This window comes from Cebidichthys violaceus, unplaced genomic scaffold, assembly GCF_023349555.1.
Source record: "Cebidichthys violaceus isolate CVI_PGR_0920_01 unplaced genomic scaffold, fCebVio1.0.p SCAF_1, whole genome shotgun sequence".
NCBI lineage: Eukaryota > Metazoa > Chordata > Actinopteri > Perciformes > Stichaeidae > Cebidichthys > Cebidichthys violaceus.
Window position 1 is genome coordinate 17194515 of NW_027176262.1, and position 24772 is coordinate 17219286.

The window sequence follows — 24772 nt, forward strand, 5'->3', positions numbered from 1 at the left end:
AGTGTGGACAAGGCCTTAGAAACACTTTTCATAGACTGCAAACCACCACCTGTGTGAGTGAGGCGCTCCAACACCTGGTTGAGCAGATCACCAACATGGAGCACAAACATCCAGATCAAGGTAGCTAAGAGGAGCTACACTGAAAAGCTGGAAAAAAAGTTTTCAGTCAACGACCCCTTGTCAGTTTGGAGAGACCACCCCCCCCCACTAAGGACAATCACCAACTGGCTGAGGACCTGAATGTCTTCTACTGTAGGTTTGATAAGCCCCCCCCCCCAACTGCCTCATCATCAAACAACCACCTACACCCCCTGCCATCTCCTCACCTCTCCCAATTGACCCTCTACCGGCACTGAGGATCTGCGAAGAGGATGTGAGTCGGCTCTTCCACAGACAGAAGATCAGGAATGCTCCAGACCCAGACGGTGTGTCACCCTCCTGCCTGAAAGTCTGTGCTGACCAGCTGGCCCCCATCTTCTCACAGATCTTCAACCGATCACTGGAGCTGTATGAAGTCCCCTCATGCTTCAAATGCTCCACGATCATCCCGGTCCCCAAGAAATCCTCCATCACAGCATTAAATGACTACAGGTCCGTCGCCCTGACGTCTGTGGTCATGAAATCCTATGAGTGACTGGTGTTGACCCATCTGAAGAACATCACAGGGCCCTTGCTGGACCCCCTGGCCTACCGTGCAAACAGGTCGGTGGATGATGCAGTCAACATGGGACTGCACTACATGCTGCAACACCTCGACTCCCCAGGGTCATATGCAAGGGTTCTGTTTGTGGACTTCAGCTCTGCATTCAACACCATCAACCCAGAGGTACTTCAACCCAAACTCTCCCAGCTCACTGTGCCAGCCTCCAGCAAGTTCAACCTGCCTCAGGAGTTGCTGATTCTGTTTTACTCTACCATCATCCAGTCTGTTCTCTGCTCCTCTATCACTGTGTGGTTTGGATCGGCCACCATACAGGACAGAAACAGACTACAACGGCCTGTCAGGTCTGCAGAGAGGATCATTGGTTCCAGCCTGCCCCCCATCCTGGACTGAGAGTACATCCACATTACTCCGTTTTAGTTTGGAAACGCATATGTTTTGCTACGGTTACACTGAGCATCCACACTACGCCGGCGTTTTCGAGCACCGTAAACGGAGGAGTTTAGAAACGATCCCGAAGCCGGATAACTTTGAAAACTCCGGGTAGCGTATTCGTGTGGACGGACGGAAACGCATAAGTTTGGAAACGATGACGTAGACACCCGCGATCGACTACCAGGTTAATTTAACGTGGACAACTGATTACAGGCATTGCTGACCTTGTTGTCTTTACTAGCAGCTGTTGTCCAGTTAAAGTCTGCATGTCTGCGGAGGAAACAGCTGTTATTGTAGCGATCAGTGAGCGGCTGAGAGAGAGAGAGAGATCAGTGAGCGGAGAGAGGGAGAGAGAGACCCGCAGCGCTGTAACTAACGTTAAGTCTGAAAAATAAAACGTATTAAACTTTCCACGAACTGTATCTGTTTGAGTTTATAGAGGAAGATTTGAGAGAAGATCTTAAGTATCAAACACGTACTTACGATCATTAAAGACTACTTTATTACTGTGGTTGCTTAGTTACAAAATATGACAATCTACTTCCTGTTTACATCGGCGCATGCCCAGTGTACGTGAAGAGTCAAGTGATATTCGTTTCCAGGCGTGTAGTATGGACGGAGATCATTTCGGAAACGATGGCTGAAACGCCGTGTGGATGGAGATCGTTTTCGTTTGAAAACTCTGTTTCCAAACGAAAACGGAGTAGTATGGATGTAGCCTGAAATGGGCAGGAAAGATCACTGCAGACCCTTCACACCCTGGACACAAGCTGTTACAACTCCTCCCCTCTGGTAGGTGCTACAGAGCACTGTACGCCAAAACCACCAGACACAGGAACAGCTTCTTTCCACTGGCCATCACTCTGATGAACAATTAATCAGACATACTGCACTACTACCTCCATTCTGCACTATCATCTTAATTCCATTGACACTGTTGTTGCATTGTTGTATAGGGTTATGTTCATATATACAGTGTATATATATATGTATATATACATATATATACACACTTTTTGAATATATATTTATATTGTACATAGTCGATAAATGTTTATGCTTACATCTTTCCTGTTTATTGTAAATTCTGTGTATGTACGTAGAGAGCAACGAAAAACCGGAGACAAATTCCTTGTATGCGTACGCAAACAAGATAAGATTCTGATTCTTATGTCTATAAGAATATGAAAGGCTTTCTCAACAGAAACAAGAGGGCTTTCATGGCAAGGGATCCTGAGTAACTCCAAGCTGTCTAAAAACATATTCTATATTATATATGTTATACTGTTTTATTACAGACTATATTATATTTCCATATCATAGTCATTATCCAACCATTATCTTTAAGGTCGTGGGGGGCTAGAGCCGATCCCAGCTGTTAATGGGCGAAGGCAGGGTTCACCTGGACAGTTAGCCAGACTATCTCAGGGCTGACATGTAGAGACAGACAACCAGTCACACTCACATTCACACCTACGGGCAATATAGAGTCATCAATTAACCTAAGGTGCATGTCTTTGGACTGTGAGAGAAAGCTGGAGAACCCACGCTGACACATGGGAGAACATGCAGACAGTGCACAGTACTAGCTACCACACCACCGTTATCTTGAGATCACTCTTGGGGGGCACAGAATAACGGTTGATTTAATTTAATTCATGATGTGTGCTTGCTGTTATTTTACTACTTCTTTAGAACGGACTCTCTCCTCTGGGGAGAGTGCATGTGAAGTCTTTTAATGGATCAGATACAGGTATTTTGGAGGGAGATAGTTAAAGAAGAGAGATAATTAAAAATTAAGATTTTAGTGACAAAAAAAAAAAAAGATTGCACACAATCTGCGTGTGCGTGTCTCTCTCTAGACCAACCTGGAAATGACTTCTGGGAGCCTCATAGTCTACCAGCATGAGCAGAGTATGTGCCAACATGACAAAGAGACAATATGTGACTGGATACAAATGGAATGCATGAATACGCCCCTTTTCACTATCTCAATACTAAATGTAGGAAATTGACTGTCCTTGAAAATGATAAGATGAATAGTGCCTGTGTGTGTGTGTAGGTGTGTGTGCCTGTCTGTGTGGGGGGAATAATAGGCATCTCACTCATTCTTCATGTCAGAACAATTCGTGCTAAAAATGCTAATATCATATGCTCTGTGTTTGAGTGTTTGTGTGTCTGTGTATTTGTGTCTATGTACAGTGTGTCTTTTCAAATCCCACATTATTTTGAACATTTTAATCGAACCCGTCTCGTAAATTAAAATCTAATTTAAATTCTTTGCCCTGATCAAATAATTGAAACAGTTTTATTGAAACAGTATTTTTGGCAGCAAGTTGCAACTCTCTGTATCTATTCGAAGTCTGAGGAAGAGTCTAGTTACATTACACGGCAATAAAATACACAAGGCCATGTGTCGCACTGGAACTTCTCTTTCTGTATTGTATATTGTTTTTCTCCTTTTCTGAACACGTCAGGTCCACATGGGAAAGGTGGCTAAATAATACACATACATAATCCCTAAAAACCCTAGATAGAACAAGTACTGTTATGTGTTTGTCTGTGCACTATATTTTATATTTTATTGTAAATGTTAATGTTTCTATTTTTTGCACTGTGTTGATTGTTTAATGTTATGCACTATCAACCATGTAAAACTCCTTGAATGTGCAACATACTCTGGCAAAATAAACAAGTCTGATTCTGATTCATAGCATGTAAAGCCCAATTTGTAATTGAAGTGGCTGTCTGTGTTCTTGATACTCTGCCACCCTTTTCCATGTTTCACAAACAGATGTTATCTGCTGTGATGTTTGTCCAGGCTGTTAGTCGTGGCATCTCTGAAGATAATCCTTGTGATTTGATCAGTAAACTGGAGTGTAAAACCAGACCTTCTCTTCCACTACCATTATCTTTCCCCAGCTCAGATGCTATGGGCTGCTTGTGTGTCATTCCTACTGAAGAGACAATAATCTGCCCTGCTCATTCTCTGTTCAGAGGAATCTTTGTATCTAATGTGATCCAGTCATTTTGGTTCATGGACTGTGTTTCAACACATGTTTTGTGTCTGTTAGGTAACGTATTGCTCAAATAACAAATAATTATGTAAACTCTTCCTTTGTGGCATCTGGTGCATTAGCATTTTTAATTGCTCCAAAAACAGTAACAAGGTATAACTAAACCAGCAAACAATGAAAGGTCGATGGAACAAAGGTTACCTGTGTGTATGCAGTGTTGGTGCCGTCGCTGGCCTGCACCGTCAGGTTGTAGAAGGAACGCTGCTCAGCATCCAGAGGCTTGGCGATGATGATGGTGCCCACAGCCTTCTCTACGTCAAACACGCTGTCGCTGTTCCCACCTGCTCCACGGGAGGAGGGAGGTTCAGACAGTGTCAGTCATACAAACTTACATTTATTTACGGACCAATGGTTTTCATTCATGTGCAACCATGTACTGAAATACATTAGTTTGGATATGACATAAACGGCAGTCAATTTTATGTTTTGCCTGTATACTGAGTGGCACATGACTCGAGACCATTGCTGCACATGCTCTTCATTGATATTCTTTGGAGTGTGGGATGGTATAGATGAGGGAGGGATGGCTGCTGACAAGATTAAGCCCCCCCCCCACCCCCTGCGCCCACACACACACACACACACACAAACACACACACACCAGCTCCACAAACTCTTGCAAACCGACAGTCAAAAGCACAACATCACAGCAACAGTGAAGCATGAGCACTGGCCATGCAAGCTGCATGAACAACAAAGGGCCTCTGTGTGTGTTTTCCTATTACTCTCTGCTCTGTACACGCAGTGAATGGATTTAAAACATTAGGCCCGCACAGGTTCAACATATGTGTTTGTGTTTGTCTGATCAGCTTCTGTTTGTTTTTTATGATGATGTTCATGTTCATATTGATGATTATGTGTGAGTATGTGTGTGTTTGTATGTGTGTAGCAGACTCAAAGGGATTCCTCAGCATCTCTGTCTAATAAATCCATGACCTCAGCACAGCATCAGCCCGCCACCACTCAGCCAAGGCTTACTGTGTGTGTGTGTGTGTGTGTGTGTGTGTGTGTGTGTGTGTGTGTGTGTGTGTGTGTGTGTGTGTGTGTGTGTGTGTGTGTGTGCCCTGCAACATGTGCCTTTATGTCCTCTGATTGTCTGTTTGTGGAGCCCATTTGAAGACGCCCACGGCCCAGCTGTTCTTGCAGTGAAGCAGCTCTGCTGAAATGGCCTGGCAGATCCCTTTGATTCCCAGATCGATGGGGTAGTCTGCACACATCTATCCCATGTCTAGACAAAATTAATAGTGCACTGGACTGAAGTGGTAGACTCATTCAAGAACTTCAACCTCTTTAGCTGCTGTGACTAGTGGGGAGTCCCAGACGTTTAGACCTACATTTGTCCGCAGGTCTGTGGTCTCAGGATGAGTGGCATGTTACTAGCACTACTGTATGCACATTCACAATACGGATTGGGGTTCAATAGCATCTTACATGGATGTGAATACTGTATTAAATCTGCTTATTGATTCATTTCGTTAGCTCAGAATGAGTCCTTTATATCTATATAGGAAGTCCTCCATGTTGCACGGCCATGATTCTAAAGTAGCCCAGAATGGACAAACCAAACATTGGAGACCATAGCCCCAGCACTAGCTGCATTCATAGTCTCTTCTCTGGTCAGTGTTCCTTTTCTCACAATGCAAGTAAAGACATCTGTAAACCTCGCTGTCATTTTTGATTTTTGTCTTGAAGCAAAGGAGACAAAAGTTGTTCAGCCCTGCTTTGCCCAACTAAGATCAGGTCATTCTTTTCCTCTTCAGACTTAAAAATGGTCATCCATGCTTTTATCTCCTCCAGACTTGATAATTGCAATGTACTTTTTTCTGGTATTCAGCAGGCGAAACATCCAAAAAGATCCAAAGTTAATACAAAATGCTGCTGCCAGGTTTTTAACACGTACTAAGAGAAGCAACCACAGCACCACAATCCTCGCTGCCTTTCACTGGTTTCCTGTGAGTTTTAAAATTGATTTTTAGATATTACGGCTTGTTTTTAAAGTTGTGAATGGTCTAGCTCCTTCCTTTCTGTGTGATTTGCTAACTCCCTATGAACCTGATCCTCTAGCAGGGCCCTACTAGTGGTTCCAAAATCCCTTTAGCTGTCCTGGCCCCTATAAAGGTGGTTAACCTCACCTCGCAGGAGGCCGCGGACCTCTCGCTCTATTGTTGTTGTTTGAGCAACAAAGTCACGCCAAGAAAAATCAGCTGGATCCGGCTTACAATGAAAAAGTATTTAATAATTCACAAATGCTAAAAGACAGTTACAAACTGAATTACACTGTCAACATTAAGGAATCGCGAAACCGAGTTCAAACACTCCCCCCCCAACCGGCCGACAAACGCCAGTTTACAGTAAAAGAAGATCGCCAAGAACTGAATTACGTCTCTCCGAAAAATGTTTTTATACCCAAAAGTCAGTAGTTTACTTTCAAAAGTCCATTATCAGCTTTGTGATTGGCTGAAATCCGATTGTCTCCTCCTGTCCTCTGACAATGCTCTCCATTGGTCTAAATGATCCGGATAATGTCTGAATAGTGTCCGCTGGTCCGACCTGTCCTCCTCCTCGTAAAACTGCATGTACCCGACCCCCACGCTTTCTTAGGGCTGTATTCATCAACATCTCTGCTTGATCAATACACCACTAGGTGTGCTTATTAAACACACTAACATTGCTTTTTAACTTTAAATTCTTCACACCCCTCAGCTGTGGAACTCCATGCCTCAGTATCTTCCTTTAAAACTCTTCGTAAAATTCACTTTTAACTATGTTGTTGTACCCATTTACATGTTTTTTTCTTCTTTATATCCTTATCGTGTTTACTTTTTGTTTATTGTGAAGAACTTTGTAACTTGAAAGGTGCTATCTAGGTAAAGGCAAGGCGAGGTGCAGGTTCTGAGAGATACCTCGGCATGACCACAGTTCTGCACTCTCCAGCTCACGTTAGCCTTGGAATGGGAGGAGTGAGCAGAGGGCTATTTGGTTGGTTGCAATCTGCAACACACCACTAAATGCCACTAAATCTTACACACTGTACTCATATGTAATCTAATTCTTTAAGTTATATTCTGTACCCAGTTTTTGTTGGTTGCACATTGACAATGAATGTATAAAGAATATATTTGGTCTCAACAGCTAAATCTAAACCTATTAACAGGAGCCCATCTGACATCCACAAGATTAGCTGTTTAAAATGAATCCTAAGACATGACAGACATCAACAATAAACACAGGCTGATAATCTGGGCATTTAACCACATGGTCAACAATCCTGACTCTGGTGTCCTGAGACATGGTGTTAACAGGACAAAAGCTACACTACTGTCAGACGGACCGGGATGGATTCTGTACATAAATATGAAGAAGCCTTAGTTAGCACAATGGTGTTCAAACAGACACAATGTGGAAAATAATTGACGTTTTCCTAAGTTGGAGTTCAAGCTGCTCTGTTCTAAAATTGGTTTCCTCTGCCTCTCTGAGCCAAGTTCATACAGGCTCAACTGGACAGTTGTCTCACCACAGAACATGGACTAAGACAAAACAAGATTTTTTTTTATATCTTTAAGTGACAATATTTTCTTCCTTTTTGCCCAATCAGAATCAAGTATTCTCTGTGGCTGTCATGTAAGTAAGTGATAATAAACAATTAAGTGTCCTGATATGAGAAAATATTGCTAAAAAACACCAACATAGGCAGCAACGCTATTTTCTCTGTAAAGACCATATTCAGATATGTAGACTGCAGGGGATCGAACCACCGACCTACTGATAACACCGCTCCAGCTCCTGAGCCTCAATGGTGGTGAGTCCTCTGACCCTCAGGACACCAGCAACGTTTTGACATCCATTACTTATCAGTCTCACAGAACACATGTGCTTACATTTTTTACAAAAGTAACAATGTGAGAGAATTAACAAAGCTGTCACCCATTGTTGCCATGGGAGCAGATAAAAAGGTTTTGATACCTTTTTACCAAACCTTCATCCCATCAATGAACCTTGGCTGCAATTAAGACCATACATGTGAAAAACATACACACACATTGACACAGGATAAACACTAACAGACTCAAACACACTTGTCTTCTCGGGCTGAGCTTTGTGGTTCATTCCCCTCGGATAACCGCCTCCAGCCCACCAAACACAGGAATATGTCAGCAGCACCAATAAGAAGCACAGGGGGGGGATGATGAGCATCAATTAAAAAGACAAGGAAACTGAAAAGGAAAAGGAAAGGAAAGGAAAATAAAGAAAAGGAAGTAGAGAGAAGACAGCTAACAGGGGTAGTGAAAGTTGGAAACGAGATACCTTCTGAGGAACAGTTCCTGCCACAAGCACTCTGCAGTATATAGAACATCTCACGGAAAGACCTGGGACCTTCCAGGCATGAAGCATTGAGGAGAGAGAGGAGAGAGAAGGTGAGACAGGAAGGACAGACAGGCTGGGGGGAGGAACACAGGAGGATGGCGTAGTGAGCAAAGGAGGTGAGGAGACAGATGGATGAGACAAGACGGGGATAGCAACTGCTTCTGATGAGCTGAACCTCAAGTTATTGGTACCTGGGCTACTGAAAAACAACATTGTAAAGTCTGAATTACTAATATTGTCATATTAAGAAGTTAGTGACAGGAAAAGATTGTTCCCGTATGATTTAACTATACTGAAGCTATATTTTTGTGAATTTAAGTTCATGACAAACAATAGCTAACATTTTAGAACTTATGCCAAAGGAAAGTATTTATTTTTCAACACATTCTCAGTCAAATAACGCAGCTTGGTCAGTGGCATTAAGCTACAAACTAAGAATCTTCACTTGCCCCTCTAGCGTCACTTTTTTACGGCATATAAATACTCGTCACATGCATAGTGTCTTTCAAAAAAAATAGTCTGACTAAAGGCTGAATCAAAGTGTCATCGTTTACTTTTGGTTTTTCACAGTAAATGAACAGTGGTCTCCTGAATGAGAGTCCTGTTTTGTTGACCCGTCCACCTCCCTGATATTCAATGATATCAAAATAAAAACCTGCCACAGCTCTTTCTCACAATAAATTATTTCCAGTTATTTTCTACTTTATGCTTTGAGCTTTTTATCAATACATACTCTAACGCTTCATCATGACCAAGCCACTAATATTGTTATGCTGATATGTTTAACTGTGTATATACACTTAATATTATATGTAATATTATAATAATAATAAATAAATGCAGCTGTGATGCACACACATTGAAAAATCATGAATGAAGAAGTGAGACAGAATGATTGCAAAGGGATGAGAGAGAGAGAGAGAGAGAGAGAGAGAGAGAGAGAGAGAGAGAGAGAGAGAGAGAGAGAGAGAGAGAGAGAAGGGAGAGAGGAGATGGACAGAGACAGTAAGAGAGAGAGAGATGAGATAGAGAGAGAGAGAGAGAGAGAGGAGATGGGCAGACACAGTAAGAGAGAGAGAGAGAGAGAGAGAGAGAGAGAGAGAGATGAGATGGACAGACACAGTATGAATGACAGAGAGATGGACAGAGCTATGGAGAGCCAGAAGGTATCTCCAGCTGGATACACTGATTGTCACAGCTCAGTGACAACAAAAGGAAAGATGAATGGTGCATTGTGGGAACTGCAGTTGTTCATCTAGTGTGGGCTGACAGTGCATGGATCACGGCTAGGGAACTGTCAGTGTACATGTAGTATTGAATAGCATTACAAAACTAATGGAATTAGAATCAAAAGTACTGATTATTAGAATTATTAAATCACTTTTAACACACCAGAATCGTCACCATATATAATGCGTAAAAAATTGAGCTTAGAGCACTGGGCATGACATAATCTTGTTAAGCCGTTCAAGTGGGTGAAAGTGAACTTTGACGGCTCCAAGGGATTTAAGTGCTCAACGTAGGGCATTTCCCATTTATAGGGGAATGTCACACTGGCTTTAAAATCTGTCTGAATGTTCTCTATTGAGAGCTAGCCAGTGCCTCCTCTAAGCAGAGACATTATGAAAGGAACTGAATAAGTCATGAATAATACTTATAAATAACACTTAATCTCTTAAAGGGAAAGTCTCTTTGACAAAAGAGTCTCAGGAAACATGAAAATACTTTTGTTTAGGTTTTATTCTGAATTCAATCCATAAGAGTTCTCTGCCAACTGTTGTCATTTCCTTCAGGATATACAGACCTGACAGCTGGGGAAGCTATCACCATGGTGACTGGGATGGGCAGAGCATAACAGATCATGCAGCAAGGCCACAGTGTCTGAGCTGCACCTCATACAAACACCAACACACACCCGACCTCACACAACAGTGAAAGAGGATAGGGAGGTTTTACCTGTGATGTCAAACCACAAGGGGACGGAGCTCTGCTGCAGGGACACCACACCCACAATCTCTGCCACCTTGTCATTCTCCATGACAGTGAAATTATAGAATGGCTCATCGAAGAGCACTGGGACAGTTGAGGGAGGAGATCGACGAATCCACTCGATGTGCAGGCGAGCTGTGGAGGATTTCTGAGGACGCCCGTTGTCTGTCACTTTGATCTGAAGAGCACAGAAGTTAGACTGTAAAGTAGAGGCTCACCCACACTGAAAAAGCATACAGAAAAAAAGATGCATGGATATTTCTGGGTATTGAAATTCCTGTTTTGATGCAATGTGAAGGGAAATTTGGCAACCCCAAACCCAAACTAGCAAGTCCATTCCAGGGGCCAATGTTTTTTATATGACAGCTACAGTACGGTGACAGTTAAGAAACGTGAACATTTATTACAAGAGTGTGCAGTCTCCTACATGTGCTACACATCCATCAGCCCCCCCGACCTTTTCATCCTCACCGTCTGCCTCGTTACATAGAGGATGTTGGAATTGGCATGTAAATTGTGAGGCTCTGAACTGTCCATTATGGATGTTATTTGTAAGATACTGGGATGCATTTAGAGGTGGCCTGAATGCATACAGAGTCAACTTTTAAAATAGGCAAGAAGATACTGAGTGATTTACAAAACTGAAATAATGAAGGTCTTGAAACTAGATTGTGACTCTTTTTAAGAATCAAAATCAGGTAATTAAGCCCAACTTAATGTCCTTATCTTGATATTGTGCTTTAGTTGTGTGCATTCCCAAAATAAACATTTCAGTTCAATTACCACAAAGCATAACCCTGCAGCTTTCCTTCGAGTTATGGGGCCTTAAATAGAAATCCAGAACCAAAATGTGTATCTTCTCATCAGGCAGGTTTCTTTCATGAACTGAACTGATATTAATGCCAAATATAAGGAGAAAACACAAAATCTACACATTCCTAAGATGTAGAGGCATGACAATTCAACAGACATTCTAGATGTCCTAAAACGTGTTGGCAGTCACGCCTAATAATTGATGAAGGTATGCATACAGTCAGAATGTCGTAGCTCCCTGCAGTGAAGGCCTTGCGTGAAGATACAACTGCAGTCTTGGGGTCGATAAAGAACTTCCCTTCCTCGTTTCCGTCCACGATGCTGTAGGAGAGGTCGCTGTTGGGCCCTTCATCACGGTCGTAGGCAAACACCCTATAGATGGGCTCGCCCTTCTTCCTACGCTCTCTCTCTGGAAGTTTGACCTGGTAGACCTTCTCAGGAAATGTGGGCTTGTTGTCGTTTTCATCCAGGACCTGAACCATCACCCACACTGTGCTCTGCCTAGGACTAGGACCACCATCTGACACCAGCACCTGCAGGGGCATTGAGAGATTCAATTGAAACACATACAAAGAAAATGTGTTCTAATTCAGGAACTGGATCCTTGTTCCGAAGACACAAGGCCAGGTTGAATCCCAAAGATTTAAATAATGGTGCTTTCAGGTGAAACAGAGTAAATGATCTTTACTTTAAAAAAAATAAATAGGTAAATCATGACATTTTCTGAAATTGACAGTTGATGTGGATCACTTGAAAGTAATGCTATCTGATTATGTTATGAATTTAAACAACTAGAACATTATGAACACTGTCCAGGTGGAGTACTGTTTACGGTGAGCATTCATTTGGTCAAAGTGGGATGCAACCAGGAAGAACAGGTAGAAACACCTTTGCTTTTAGATGTGTCTCATTTACCTAAAAGTAGGACCAAATAAGCAGAGCTGAACCAGTCATTAAATGGATGAATTGGTAAACTGCCAGAAATGAATCTGCAACTATTTTGATAATGAATACATCTTTAGTTTGTCTAGCAGAGACTCAACACTTGTCTGGCTGCTTTCCTCTGGTTTATATAATTGTAAACTGAACATCTTTGAGTTTCCAACAAGACATCTGAAGATATCCACTTAAAGAATGGGAAACCGTTTATAACATTCATGACGAAAAGGAAAAAGAAGAAATAGAATGTAATGAAGCTGTAGCGTAACTTCGGACAGGAAGACTATACTCTTGCATGCCTATGCCCATAGTTTATCTCCCACACATTATTTCCTTGCTGTTATTGTTTGGGGCTGTCAATCATGATATCAGCTGTCTAGATCAGCTGGTCTCTCTAGCCAATAGCACAACAACACAAGGACAACGTTAGCCTATCATCTTGCTGCTGTCTCTCTTAAATATGATGGTCTCTCTACCTTCAGTATGTTCAGGCTGCTGTTACGCAACTCTCCACCTCCCCATCTCTGCCCAATCTTCGCAGATTCATCAGCTTCATCAACTCATCATGCTATCAACCTCATGAGCCACCATCACCACCACCGTCTGGACTCCACGGTAGGATTTATATTGTTGCCGCTCAAGGTAATCACAACTCAATCACAAATCTCCTCGTTGAATTTAAGCGCCAAAGAATTTCTGTGTAACTCACTAACGCAGCAACTGTCATAATAAATTAACTACTAATCATTCACTTGTCTCTCCTGATGGAAATTACTTCGTAAAACACTTCCACTATTCTACGGTAACCACAGCACCAGTCTGTGTAAATTCTATTTGCTGCTATATTTTGTCAGTTTCTGACTAATACGATGAAAAGAAAGGATTTGTCTTCCTATGTTGTGACAGATCCTTCTGTAGCTGCTAAAATGATAAAGAAGGTGATCACTGCGAGGTGGAGCTAGCCGATAAGAGCTACCAAGAAAGCTTTTCTCCTTTGTCCTAAATTTCTATTTATTTTGTCAGAAGTGCAATCATTTTTCGGTTTTCACAGATTCACGACACAGCAGCAGTTAATTTCCCCTGTGCTCATGGCAGGCTTCATTTAAGCATACCATCTGTCATTTTAGAAAATGCCAGACATGAGGAACTGCAGTGATTGTGAAGAAAGAGTTATCCCTAAAATGGCTTGCCGCCCCCTTTGCCTTTGAGAACATAATCATAGGAAATGATTCATGAAATATAATATTAAAAAAGTGATGCCCTTCACTCTGTAAAATGTTTTTTGGTGTGTAAGCTCCTTATGAAAGCAACCTCAGAGACGGTAAAAAACAGAGCCACAGTTCATTGTATTGCTTGAGTAATGAATTCAATTCAACACAGATAATTGATGGCCACACATTCGACATCCAGACAGACTTGACTGCTGTCAGTTAAGTGTGCTCTAGTCCTTGGTGAGCAGATCAATGTTTCATTACATAGCTGCTCACCTATGTCCTTGAAAACTCAAATTGTTTTGTTTCTAAATAACGTTTTGATTGACACAAAATTATTCAAATATCGCTTTAATCAACCATTTTACATCAAGTCAAGAAAAATATATTTACAAGTTCCAGCTATGGCTGCTGCCTATCATTGTATTAAAATGAGACACTGGCAACACAAACCACCTGCTGTTATTACATCTATTTAAATAAGTGGAAAAGATAACACAGTTTTGTCATAATAAACCCATCTATTGTCTCAGCTTCCTAACTTGCCAATGCAGAGAAGGAAAATGTCAGTAGAAAATCTGTTCACAGGAAAGTCCAGTAATCTCACAATCACTTGTGCATCCCAGTTAAGTGTTGAAACAATCAAACGTGGGCAGATAAGTCTGTAAGATCCCCAAAGAATCCAAACAAAGGGATGGAGGTTACATCCATGATGTGAAGGGAAAAAGAATGTCACCCAGCATGTTACTCTTTGACATTAGCTAAGTTAACAAACTAAAGCTAAGCTAAGAGGAGACATGATCAGCCTGTATTAGTTTGATATATTAGTACGACAACTGAGCGAAGTTCGTTAACGCTATCTCAGGCTTACCTTGCCTTCATTATTGTGGATGTAACCTTCAATCCAGTTGCTGTTTTGCTTTCTTTGAATTGTTTTGGGTATCCTTACAGACTTACCTGCCCACATTTAGTTGTTTTAACACAATTAGACCATTTTCCTGTGTTGTGAATGAAGAAGGAAAGATGATGAAAACTGAAATGTGATAATAACAACGATGACAAAAATTCTTTAACATTTTAACTAATAAACTGCTCTCAGGACCCCTAGGTCACTAAGAGGTTGGACCCTCAATTTCCCACGTGCCCGGATAGACTCACAGCAGATAAGACACAACAGCTTGGTGTCAGTCTTGACACTCAAACTGATTTATGAAGTATAAGACCCACATAAGGGCTGAGCCTACAAGGTTTTTTGTCAGCAGCTAATATATGTTTAGTAATAGGAAGAGTGCTTTGACATAAACTGATTCCTTGAGATATAATCCACATTAAGTTAGATTTCTAATTCAGTCAAATTCACTTTACTTAAATACTCATGCTAAGCTGTGGATAAAGCCTTAAATATGACTATCCTTGTATATTAATACTTTAATAAGTTCCTGTCACATAGGTATTTATTTATTTTTTTTTAAGTATGTTGGTTGCCCCGGGTAGATCAAAATGTCATCTGCGTAGCAGGCCAATTTGCATTCCGTCACTGTAATAGTAATTCCTCTAATATCTTAATGTTGTCTGATGTATTGAGCAAGCGGCTCCAAATATAATGCGAAGAGCGGTGGTGACCACGCACAACCCTGTCTTGTACGTCTTTCTAGATTGAAATTGTTTGATAAATATCCGTTGATTTTAGTCCTAGCGGTGGGATTGTCATGTAATGCCTGAATAGTTTTAATAATTGTTTCATGTAGACCAAATCTGTGAAGGACTCTATAAAGAAAAGTCCAGTTAACAGAGTCAAAAGCCTTTTCAGCATCTACGCTTATCACTATTGCTTCGATCTTATTTTTTTGTATATGATCCATAATGTGTAGTGTCCTTCGTATATTATCTTGTGTTTGGTGTTGTTGTATAAATCCTGTCTGATCATTATGTATCAGCATGGGTAAAAACTCCTCTAATCGTCTTGCCATGATGGAAGTGAATAATCTATAATCTATATTCAGAACATACCATTTTATCCTTGCCTTCTTTCGGAATAGCTGAGATTATTGCTTCTTTCCAGCTGGGTTGCGTTTGTGCCTGCTTTAAAGCCCACTTCAGTGTGGGAAGTATCACAGGGATCAGCTCATTTTTTAATTCCTTATACCACTCTGCCATATAACCATCTGATCCTGGGACTTGCTTAATTTTAACCTACTAATTGCAGATCTTAGTTCCTCTTCCATTGTATCTGCCGTCATCCTTCTATTTTGGTCTTCATTTAAAGTGAGCAACTTTAGAGAATTTAGATAGCTGTCAATTTGGGTTACATCTCCCCCTGGGACTTTAGAGTATAGATTTTTGTAAAACATTTCAAAAGTTTCCTGAATTTCACTTTGCCGATTTTTTATCACTTTTGTTCTTGGATCCCTAATTCTGTGAATTGTGTTTTCTGCCATCTTCTTTTTCCGTTTCCATGCTAGTATTTTCATTGATTTGGATCCACTTTCATAGTGTCTCTGTTTCAAAAGCATTAAGTCTTTTCCAAATGTTATGAAATAGTCTATTCTTGTGTATAAGGAAGAGGGGGGCAGAATAATTAGTGTAATCCCATCTCAATTAAACCAACTTCCTCAAAAAGTGTGTTGACTTTCTTATATATGGACTTCCTTTCATGAGTCTTCTGAGGAGTCTAACTTTGGCGAACTGTGACAAACAACTCTGAATCCGGCAAGCCAGATCTCTCCCTTGCTGCTATGTCAGTTCTGCCTCTTGTTCTGGTCTGGTGTTCCTGACCCGTTGACTACGGTCATCCTGTGCCATCTACATGCCCTGCGATGCAATTTTTTAAACTGGTAAATATGCAATAATGACCCCTGCAGCTACAAACGGTGGGTGATAAGATGATTCAGCATCCCGCTGATAGAGAGAGAGAACGAGATGAAATTAAAGCTGCAAGCAGCATTGATCGGGCCCTCGCAACTTCACGCACATCAAGGGTACTGGCAGGACTCTGGTTGACGCGGCCATGCATTTCTGTGACCATCATACATTGCGTGCACGAGTTAAACAGTATTTCCTGCCTCAACCAGCAGCGTAGCAAGATCATGTTGCCAGGTCTTAAGCCTCAAATGTTTTGAGTGTACCTCCGATACAATCATAAATGTAAGCCTGTTAAGATCATTAAGAAAATGAATATGTGTGAATGTGTTTCAGTGTTTATAAAATAACAGACCGTCAGTTTACTGGGATGGGGTTCAACTCCCTGCAGTGTCCTGCTGATTGTATTTGAACTTACATGAAAGTTAACAGAACAGTATTGTCATTTGCTTTTACTTTAACACTTAAATTTAACACTGTTTTCATTTTAAGCTCTTCTATAACTTTAGATTGTAGTGTGAAGCATTCATTGTAACATTTAACGTGATTTTCATGTAGAAGCTCTAGACAGATCATTTATACTAATGCCCACTGACATGGTTTGAGAACCACTGTTGTCTAACTTTTGCTCTCCATGCATCTTAGTTTGCACATATTTAGATCAGAGAAGTCTTTTTCTCATGGTGTGCCCACGAACCCTTTAAATAAATTCAGTGTTTGGGCTGCTGTAATTAAAGAATCCTGCTTACTTCTGTGGTTGCCAGTAGGTGCTGCTATGACTATGAGTTAATATTGGCATGCAAAAGTCCTAAAATCATGACGGTAATCAAGCATGTCAAGTTTGGGACAGTTTTGTCAAAGTACAGTTGAGTTACAACAGCTTGGTGGATGATGGCGAACCATGTAAAATGGCCGCTACACCAAGTCCATGTTGTTTGATGAAACCTCAAGCTTTTAGTAACTTTTAATCGCTACGGTCTTTAGATTGTTCTGACCAAATTCTAAGTTGATCGGATTAATTCCCTAGGAGGAGTTCGTAGTACAGCACATGGAAATGGAAAAAAACAGGAGAAATTCATACAAAATTCAAAATGGCTGACTTCCGGTTGGGTTTAGAGCATGAACCCGTAAGACTTTTTGTTAAGTCTACATGTGATACATCTGCTTACCAAATTTTATACAGCTAGGTGAAACGTACTGCGAGGGCTGCATCGTCAAAAAATTGTAGGGGGCGCTATCGAGCCAACTTGCCACTCTGAAGCATTAAAATCACATCAGATAACTACATTCAGGATTTTAAATGTGTTTGACAAGTTTGGTTACGTTTTGAGCATTTTTAGCCCCTCAAAAACACTTTTGTTTTTCGTGGCGAAGAATGCGTCGCCACGGCAACGGCCTTTCACGAAACAACAACCTTTGAGTAACTTTTCATCACAAAGATCTTTAGATTGTACTGACCAAATTTGAAGTTGATTTGATTAATTCCCTGGGAGGAGTTCATTAAAGTAGAGCGCCTGGAAATTGAAAAAACGACACTAGAAATTCATACAAAATTCAAAATGGCTGACTTCCGGTTGGGTTTAGGGCATGGCCCCAAGAGACTTTTATTTAAGTCCACATGTGATACATGTGCCTACCAAATTTTGTTAATCTATGTGAAACGTACTGCGAGGGCTGCTTCGTCGAAATTTTGTAGGGGGCGCTATTGAGCCGATTTAACACTCTGATTGAATAAAATCATATTATAGAACTACATTTTGGCCTTGTGATCTGTGTGTCAAGTTTGCTTGTGTTTCGAGCTTTTTTAACCTCTCCAAATGACCATCGTTTTTCACGGCAAAGACTGCGTTACCACGGCAACGGCGTTCGACAAAACATCAAAAGCTTAGAGAATTGGCATTATGAACTTCTTACATTTGTGTGGAACAAATTTGATGTTGATCTGATTTTCCAACTAAGAGAAACAAGCCAAAGTATAAAGACTTTAACTTACTGTTGCCAGTAGGTGGCGCTATGGCTATGATTCAAAATTGGCTTGCAGATGTCTTCAGGCCTGGAGTTTAATCAAACATGTGAAATCTGGTAAAGATCTGATGATGCAGAGTCGAGTTACATCAGTTTATTCGTTCATGGCGAAGGATCGAAATTCGCAGAGCCGCCATGTCGCCACGCTTTGACAACTTCCTACAATTTTCACAATGAAGCATTATCAAGGTCTTAAGGCTTTTGTGACAAAATTTGAGAGGGATCCGATTAATCTGTGAGCAGTAGGGTGTCAAAGTACACAACCTATGACTTCCTGTTGCCACTAGGTGGCGCTATTACTATGATTCTAAATTGTCATATACATGTGTTCAGGGTCAGGATGTTATGACATATGAGAAATTTGGAGCAGATTAGGCAATGTACAGCCGAGTTACAACAACTTCCTGTTTCATGGCGAATGGTGTTTTTTTGCCGCCACGCCACGGACACATAGTTCGATAACTTTTTGATCTTTGAGTATCGTTTCACTGCCAAGGTCTTAAGAGCATACTGACCAAATCTGAAGGCAATCGGGTTTAATCTCTAGGAGGTGTTCGTTAAAGTACGGCGCCTTGAAACGGTCCAAAAACGTCATAAAATTCAAAATGGCCGACTTCCTGTTTGGTTTAGGATATACCTCCTTTTGACTTTTTTGTACGTCCCATCACGTTCCACATACCTACCAAATTTCATACAGCTAGGTGAAACCCAAAGTTGGGGCTACTCTGTAGGGGGCGCTATCGAGCCAAAATGTCATGCCGCAGCTGGACACCCCAATAATACTGGAATTTTCACCACGATTGAATTTTGTGCCAAATTTCAAAAGATTCCCAGTATCCCAAGCACCTCCTTTTTGCGATGAAACTGGTACGATAATAATAATAATAATAATAATAATAATAATAATAATAAAAAACATTAGAATAACAATAGGTCCTCCGCTCCGACTACGTCGGTGCTCGGGCCCTAATAATAATTAAAGCTGCAAGCAGCATTGATCGGGCTCTCGCAACGTCACACACGTCGAGGGTACTGGCAGGACTCTGGTTGATGCGGCAATGCATTTCTGTGACCATCATACACTGCATGCACAAGTTAGATGATATTTCCTGCGTCGACCAGCAGCATAGCAAGACCATGTTGCCAGGTCTTAAGCCTCAAATGTTTTGAGTGTACCTCCGATACAATCATAAATGTAAGCCTGTTAAGATCATTAAGAAAATGAACGTGTGAATGTGCTTCAATATTTGTAACATAACAGACTGTCAGGTTACTGGGATGGAGTTCAACTCCCTGCAGTGTCCTGCTGATTGTATTTGGACTTACATGAAAGTTAACAGAACAGCAGTGTCATTTGTTTTTACTTGAACACTTTAATTTGACACTGTTTTCATTTTAAGCTCTTCTGTAACTTTAGATTGTAGTGTGAAGCATTCATTGTAACATTTAACCTGATTCTCATGTAGAAGCTCTAGACAGATCATTTATACTAATGCCCACTGACATGGTTTGAAAAACACTGTTGATTAACTTTTGTTCTCCAAGCATCTTAGTTTGCACATATTTAGATCAGAGAAGTCTTTTTCTCATGGTGTGCCCACGAACCTTTTAAATAAATTCAGTGTTTGGGCTGCTGTAATTAAAGAATCCTGCTTACTTCTGTGGTTGCCAGTAGGTGGTGCTATGACTATGAGTTAATATTGGCATGCAAAAGTCCTAAAATCATGACGGTAATCAAGCATGTCAAGTTTGGGACAGTTTTCTCAAAGTACAGTTGAGTTACAAAAGCTTGGTGGATGATGGCGAACCATGTAAAATGGCCGCTATACCAAGTCCATGTTGTTTGATGAAACCTCAAGCTTTTAGTAACTTTTAATCGCTACGGTCTTTAGATTGTTCTGACCAAATTCTAAGTTGATCGGATTAATTCCCTAGGAGGAGTTCGTAGTACAGCACATGGAAATGGAAAAAAACAGGAGAAATTCATACAAAATTCAAAATGGCTGACTTCCGGTTGGGTTTAGAGCATGAACCCTAAAGACTTTTTGTTAAGTCTACATGTGATACATCTGCTTACCAAATTTTATACAGCTAGGTGAAACGTACTGCGAGGGCTGCATCGTCAAAAAATTGTAGGGGGCGCTATCAAGCCAACTTGCCGTTCTGAAGCATTAAAATCACATCAGATAACTACATTCAGGATTTTAAATGTGTTTGACAAGTTTGGTTACGTTTTGAGCATTTTTAGCCCCTCAAAAACACTTTTGTTTTTCGTGGCGAAGAATGCGTCGCCACGGCAACGGCCTTTCACGAAACAACAAGCTTTGAGTAACTTTTCATCACAAAGATCTTTAGATTGTACTGACCAAATTTGAAGTCGATCTGATTAATTCCCTAGGAGGAGTTCGTTAAAGTAGAGCCCCTGGAAATGTCTAAAACGACACTAGAAAATCATACAAATTTCAAAATGGCTGACTTCCGGTTGGGTTTAGGGCATGGCCCCAAGAGACTTTTATTTAAGTCCACATGTGATACATGTGCCTACCAAATTTTGTTAATCTATGTGAAACGTACTGCGAGGGCTGCTTCGTCGAAATTTTGTAGGGGGCGCTATTGAGCCGATTTAACACTCTGATTGAATAAAATCATATTATAGAACTACATTTTGGCCTTGTGATCTGTGTGTCAAGTTTGCTTGTGTTTCGAGCTTTTTTAACCTCTCCAAATGACCATCGTTTTTCACGGCGAAGACTGCGTTACCACGGCAACGGCGTTCGACGAAACATCAAAAGCTTAGAGAACTGGCATTATGAACTTCTTACATTTGTGTGGAACAAATTTGATGTTGATCTGATTTTCCAACTTAGAGAAACAAGCCAAAGTATAAAGACTTTAACTTACTGTTGCCAGTAGGTGGCGCTATGACTATGATTCAAAATTGGCTTGCAGATGTCTTCAGGCCTGGAGTTTAATCAAACATGTGAAATCTGGTAAAGATCTGATGATGCGGAGTCGAGTTACATCAGTTTATTCGTTCATGGCGAAGGATCGAAATTCGCAGAGCCGCCACGTCGCCACGCTTCGACAACTTCCTACAATTTTCACAATGAAGCATTATCAAGGTCTTAAGGCTTTTGTGAAAAAATGTGAGAGGGATCCGATTAATCTGTGAGCAGTAGGGTGTCAAAGTACACAACCTATGACTTCCTGTTGCCACTAGGTGGCGCTATTACTATGATTCAAAATTGTCATATACATGTGTTCAGGGTCAGTATGTTATAACATCTGAGAATTTTGGAGCAGATTAGGCAATGTACAGCCGAGTTACAACAACTTCCTGTTTCATGGCGAATGGTGTTTTTTTGCCGCCACGCCACGGACACATAGTTCAATAACTTTTTGATCTTTGAGTATCGTTTCACTGCCAAGGTCTCAAGAGCATACTGACCAAATCTGAAGGCAATCGGGTTTAATCTCTAGGAGGACTTCGTTAAAGTACGGCGCCTTGAAACGGTCCAAAAACGTCATAAAATTCAAAATGGCCGACTTCCTGTTTGGTTTAGGATATACCTCCTTTTGACTTTTTTGTGCGTCCCATCACGTTCCACATACCTACCAAATTTCATACAGCTAGGTGAAACCCAAAGTTGGGGCTACTCTGTAGGGGGCGCTATCGAGCCAAAATGTCATGCCGCAGCTGGACACCCCAATAATACTGGAATTTTCACCACGATTGAATTTTGTGCCAAATTTCAAAAGATTCCCAGTATCCCAAGCACCTCCTTTTTGCAATGAAACTGGTACGATAATAATAATAATAATAATAATAATAATAATAAGAAGAAGAAGAAGAAGAAGAAGAAGAAGAAGAAGAAGAAGAAGAAGAAGAATAATAAGAATAATAATAATAATTAAAGCTGCAAGCAGCATTGATCGGGCCCTCGCAACTTCACGCACGTCGAGGGTACTGGCAGGACTCTGGTTGACGCGGTCATGCATTTCTGCGACCATCATACATTGCGTGCACGAGTTAAACAGTATTTCCTGCCTCAAACAGCAGCGTAGCAAGATCATGTTGCCAGGTCTTAAGCCTCAAATGTTTTGAGTGTACCTCCGATACAATCATAAATGTAAGCCTGTTAAGATCATTAAGAAAATGAATGTGTGAATGTGTTTCAGTGTTCATAAAATAACAGACCGTCAGTTTACTGGGATGGGGTTCAACTCCCTGCAGTGTCCTGCTGATTGTATTTGAACTTACATGAAAGTTAACAGAACAGTATTGTCATTTGCTTTTACTTGAACACTTTAATTTAACACTGTTTTCATTTTAAGCTCTTCTATAACTTTAGATTGTAGTGTGAAGCATTCATTGTAACATTTAACGTGATTTTCATGTAGAAGCTCTGGACAGATCATTTATACTAATGCCCACTGACATGGTTTGAGAACCACTGTTGTCTAACTTTTGCTCTCCATGCATCTTAGTTTGCACATATTTAGATCAGAGAAGTCTTTTTCTCATGGTGTGCACACGAACCCTTTAAATAAATTCAGTGTTTGGGCTGCTGTAATTAAAGAATCCTGCTTACTTCTGTGGTTGCCAGTAGGTGGTGCTATGACTATGAGTTAATATTGGCATGCAAAAGTCCTAAAATCATGACGGTAATCAAGCATGTCAAGTTTGGGACAGTTTTGTCAATGTACAGTTGAGTTACAACAGCTTGGTGGATGATGGTGAACCATGTAAAATGGCTGCTACACCAAGTCCATGTTGTTTGATGAAACCTCAAGCTTTTAGTAACTTTTAATCGCTACGGTCTTTAGATTGTTCTGACCAAATTCTAAGTTGATCGGATTAATTCCCTAGGAGGAGTTCGTAGTACAGCACATGGAAATGGAAAAAAACAGGAGAAATTCATACAAAATTCAAAATGGCTGACTTCCGGTTGGGTTTAGAGCATGAACCCTAAAGACTTTTTGTTAAGTCTACATGTGATACATCTGCTTACCAAATTTTATACAGCTAGGTGAAACGTACTGCGAGGGCTGCATCGTCAAAAAATTGTAGGGGGCGCTATCGAGCCAACTTGCCGCTCTGAAGCATTAAAATCACATCAGATAACTACATTCAGGATTTTAAATGTGTTTGACAAGTTTGGTTACCTTTTGAGCATTTTTAGCCCCTCAAAAACACTTTTGTTTTTCGTGGCGAAGAATGCGTCGCCACGGCAACGGCCTTTCACGAAACAACAAGCTTTGAGTAACTTTTAATCACAAAGATCTTTAGATTGTACTGACCAAATTTGAAGTCGATGTGATTAATTCCCTGGGAGGAGTTCGTTAAAGTAGAGCCCCTGGAAATGTCTAAAACGACACTAGAAATTCAGACTAAATTCAAAATGGCTGACTTCCGGTTGGGTTTAGGGCATGGCCCCAAGAAACTTTTATTTAAGTCCACATGTGATACATGTGCCTACCAAATTTTGTTAATCTATGTGAAACGTACTGCGAGGGCTGCTTCGTCGAAATTTTGTAGGGGGTGCTATTGAGCCGATTTAACACTCTGATTGAATAAAATCATATTATAGAACTACATTTTGGCCTTGTGATCTGTGTGTCAAGTTTGCTTGTGTTTCGAGCTTTTTTAACCTCTCCAAATGACCATCGTTTTTCACGGCGAAGACTGCTTTACCACGGCAACGGCGTTTAACGAAACATCAAAAGCTTTGAGAACTGGCATTATGAACTTCTTACATTTGTGTGGAACAAATTTGATGTTGATCTGATTTTCCAACTAAGAGAAACAAGCCAAAGTATAAAGACTTTAACTTACTGTTGCCAGTAGGTGGCGCTATGACTATGATTCAAAATTGGCTTGCAGATGTCTTCAGGCCTGGAGTTTAATCAAACATGTGAAATCTGGTAAAGATCTGATGATGCGGAGTCGAGTTACATCAGTTTATTCGTTCATGGCGAAGGATCGAAATTCGCAGAGTCGCCACGTCGCCATGCTTCGACAACTTCCTACAATTTTCACAATGAAGCATTATCAAGGTCTTAAGGCTTTTGTGACAAAATTTGAGAGGGATCCGATTAATCTGTGAGCAGTAGGGTGTCAAAGTACACAACCTATGACTTCCTGTTGCCACTAGGTGGCGCTATTACTATGATTCAAAATTGTCATATACATGTGTTCAAGGTCAGGATGTTATGACATATGAGAAATTTGGAGCAGATTAGGCAATGTACATCCGAGTTACAACAACTTCCTGTTTCATGGCGAATGGTGTTTTTTTGCCGCCACGCCACGGACACATAGTTCGATAACTTTTTGATCTTTGAGTATCGTTTCACTGCCAAGGTCTCAAGAGCATACTGACCAAATCTGAAGGCAA

At 40.8% G+C, this 24772-nt stretch overlaps 1 protein-coding gene across 9 annotated transcripts in view; it reads right to left on the bottom strand.

Moving 5' to 3' along the window:
* LOC137874066 (protocadherin Fat 3-like) overlaps positions 1-24772 on the bottom strand; it is a 227113-nt gene that overhangs the window by 59281 nt on the left and 143060 nt on the right. For 5 of the 9 annotated variants that reach the window (XM_068712721.1, XM_068712702.1, XM_068712726.1 and 2 more), the window contains 4 exons: positions 11559-11873; positions 10495-10705; positions 8479-8547; positions 4315-4454 (listed from right to left, as the gene is read on the bottom strand). In XM_068712721.1, the coding sequence (XP_068568822.1) occupies positions 4315-4454; positions 8479-8547; positions 10495-10705; positions 11559-11873 (735 nt within the window). Of the gene's footprint in view, positions 1-4314; positions 4455-7944; positions 8388-8478; positions 8548-10494; positions 10706-11558; positions 11874-24772 lie in introns of those variants that run through there. The other 4 variants (XM_068712737.1, XM_068712713.1, XM_068712735.1 and 1 more) reach the window with 3 other exon arrangements.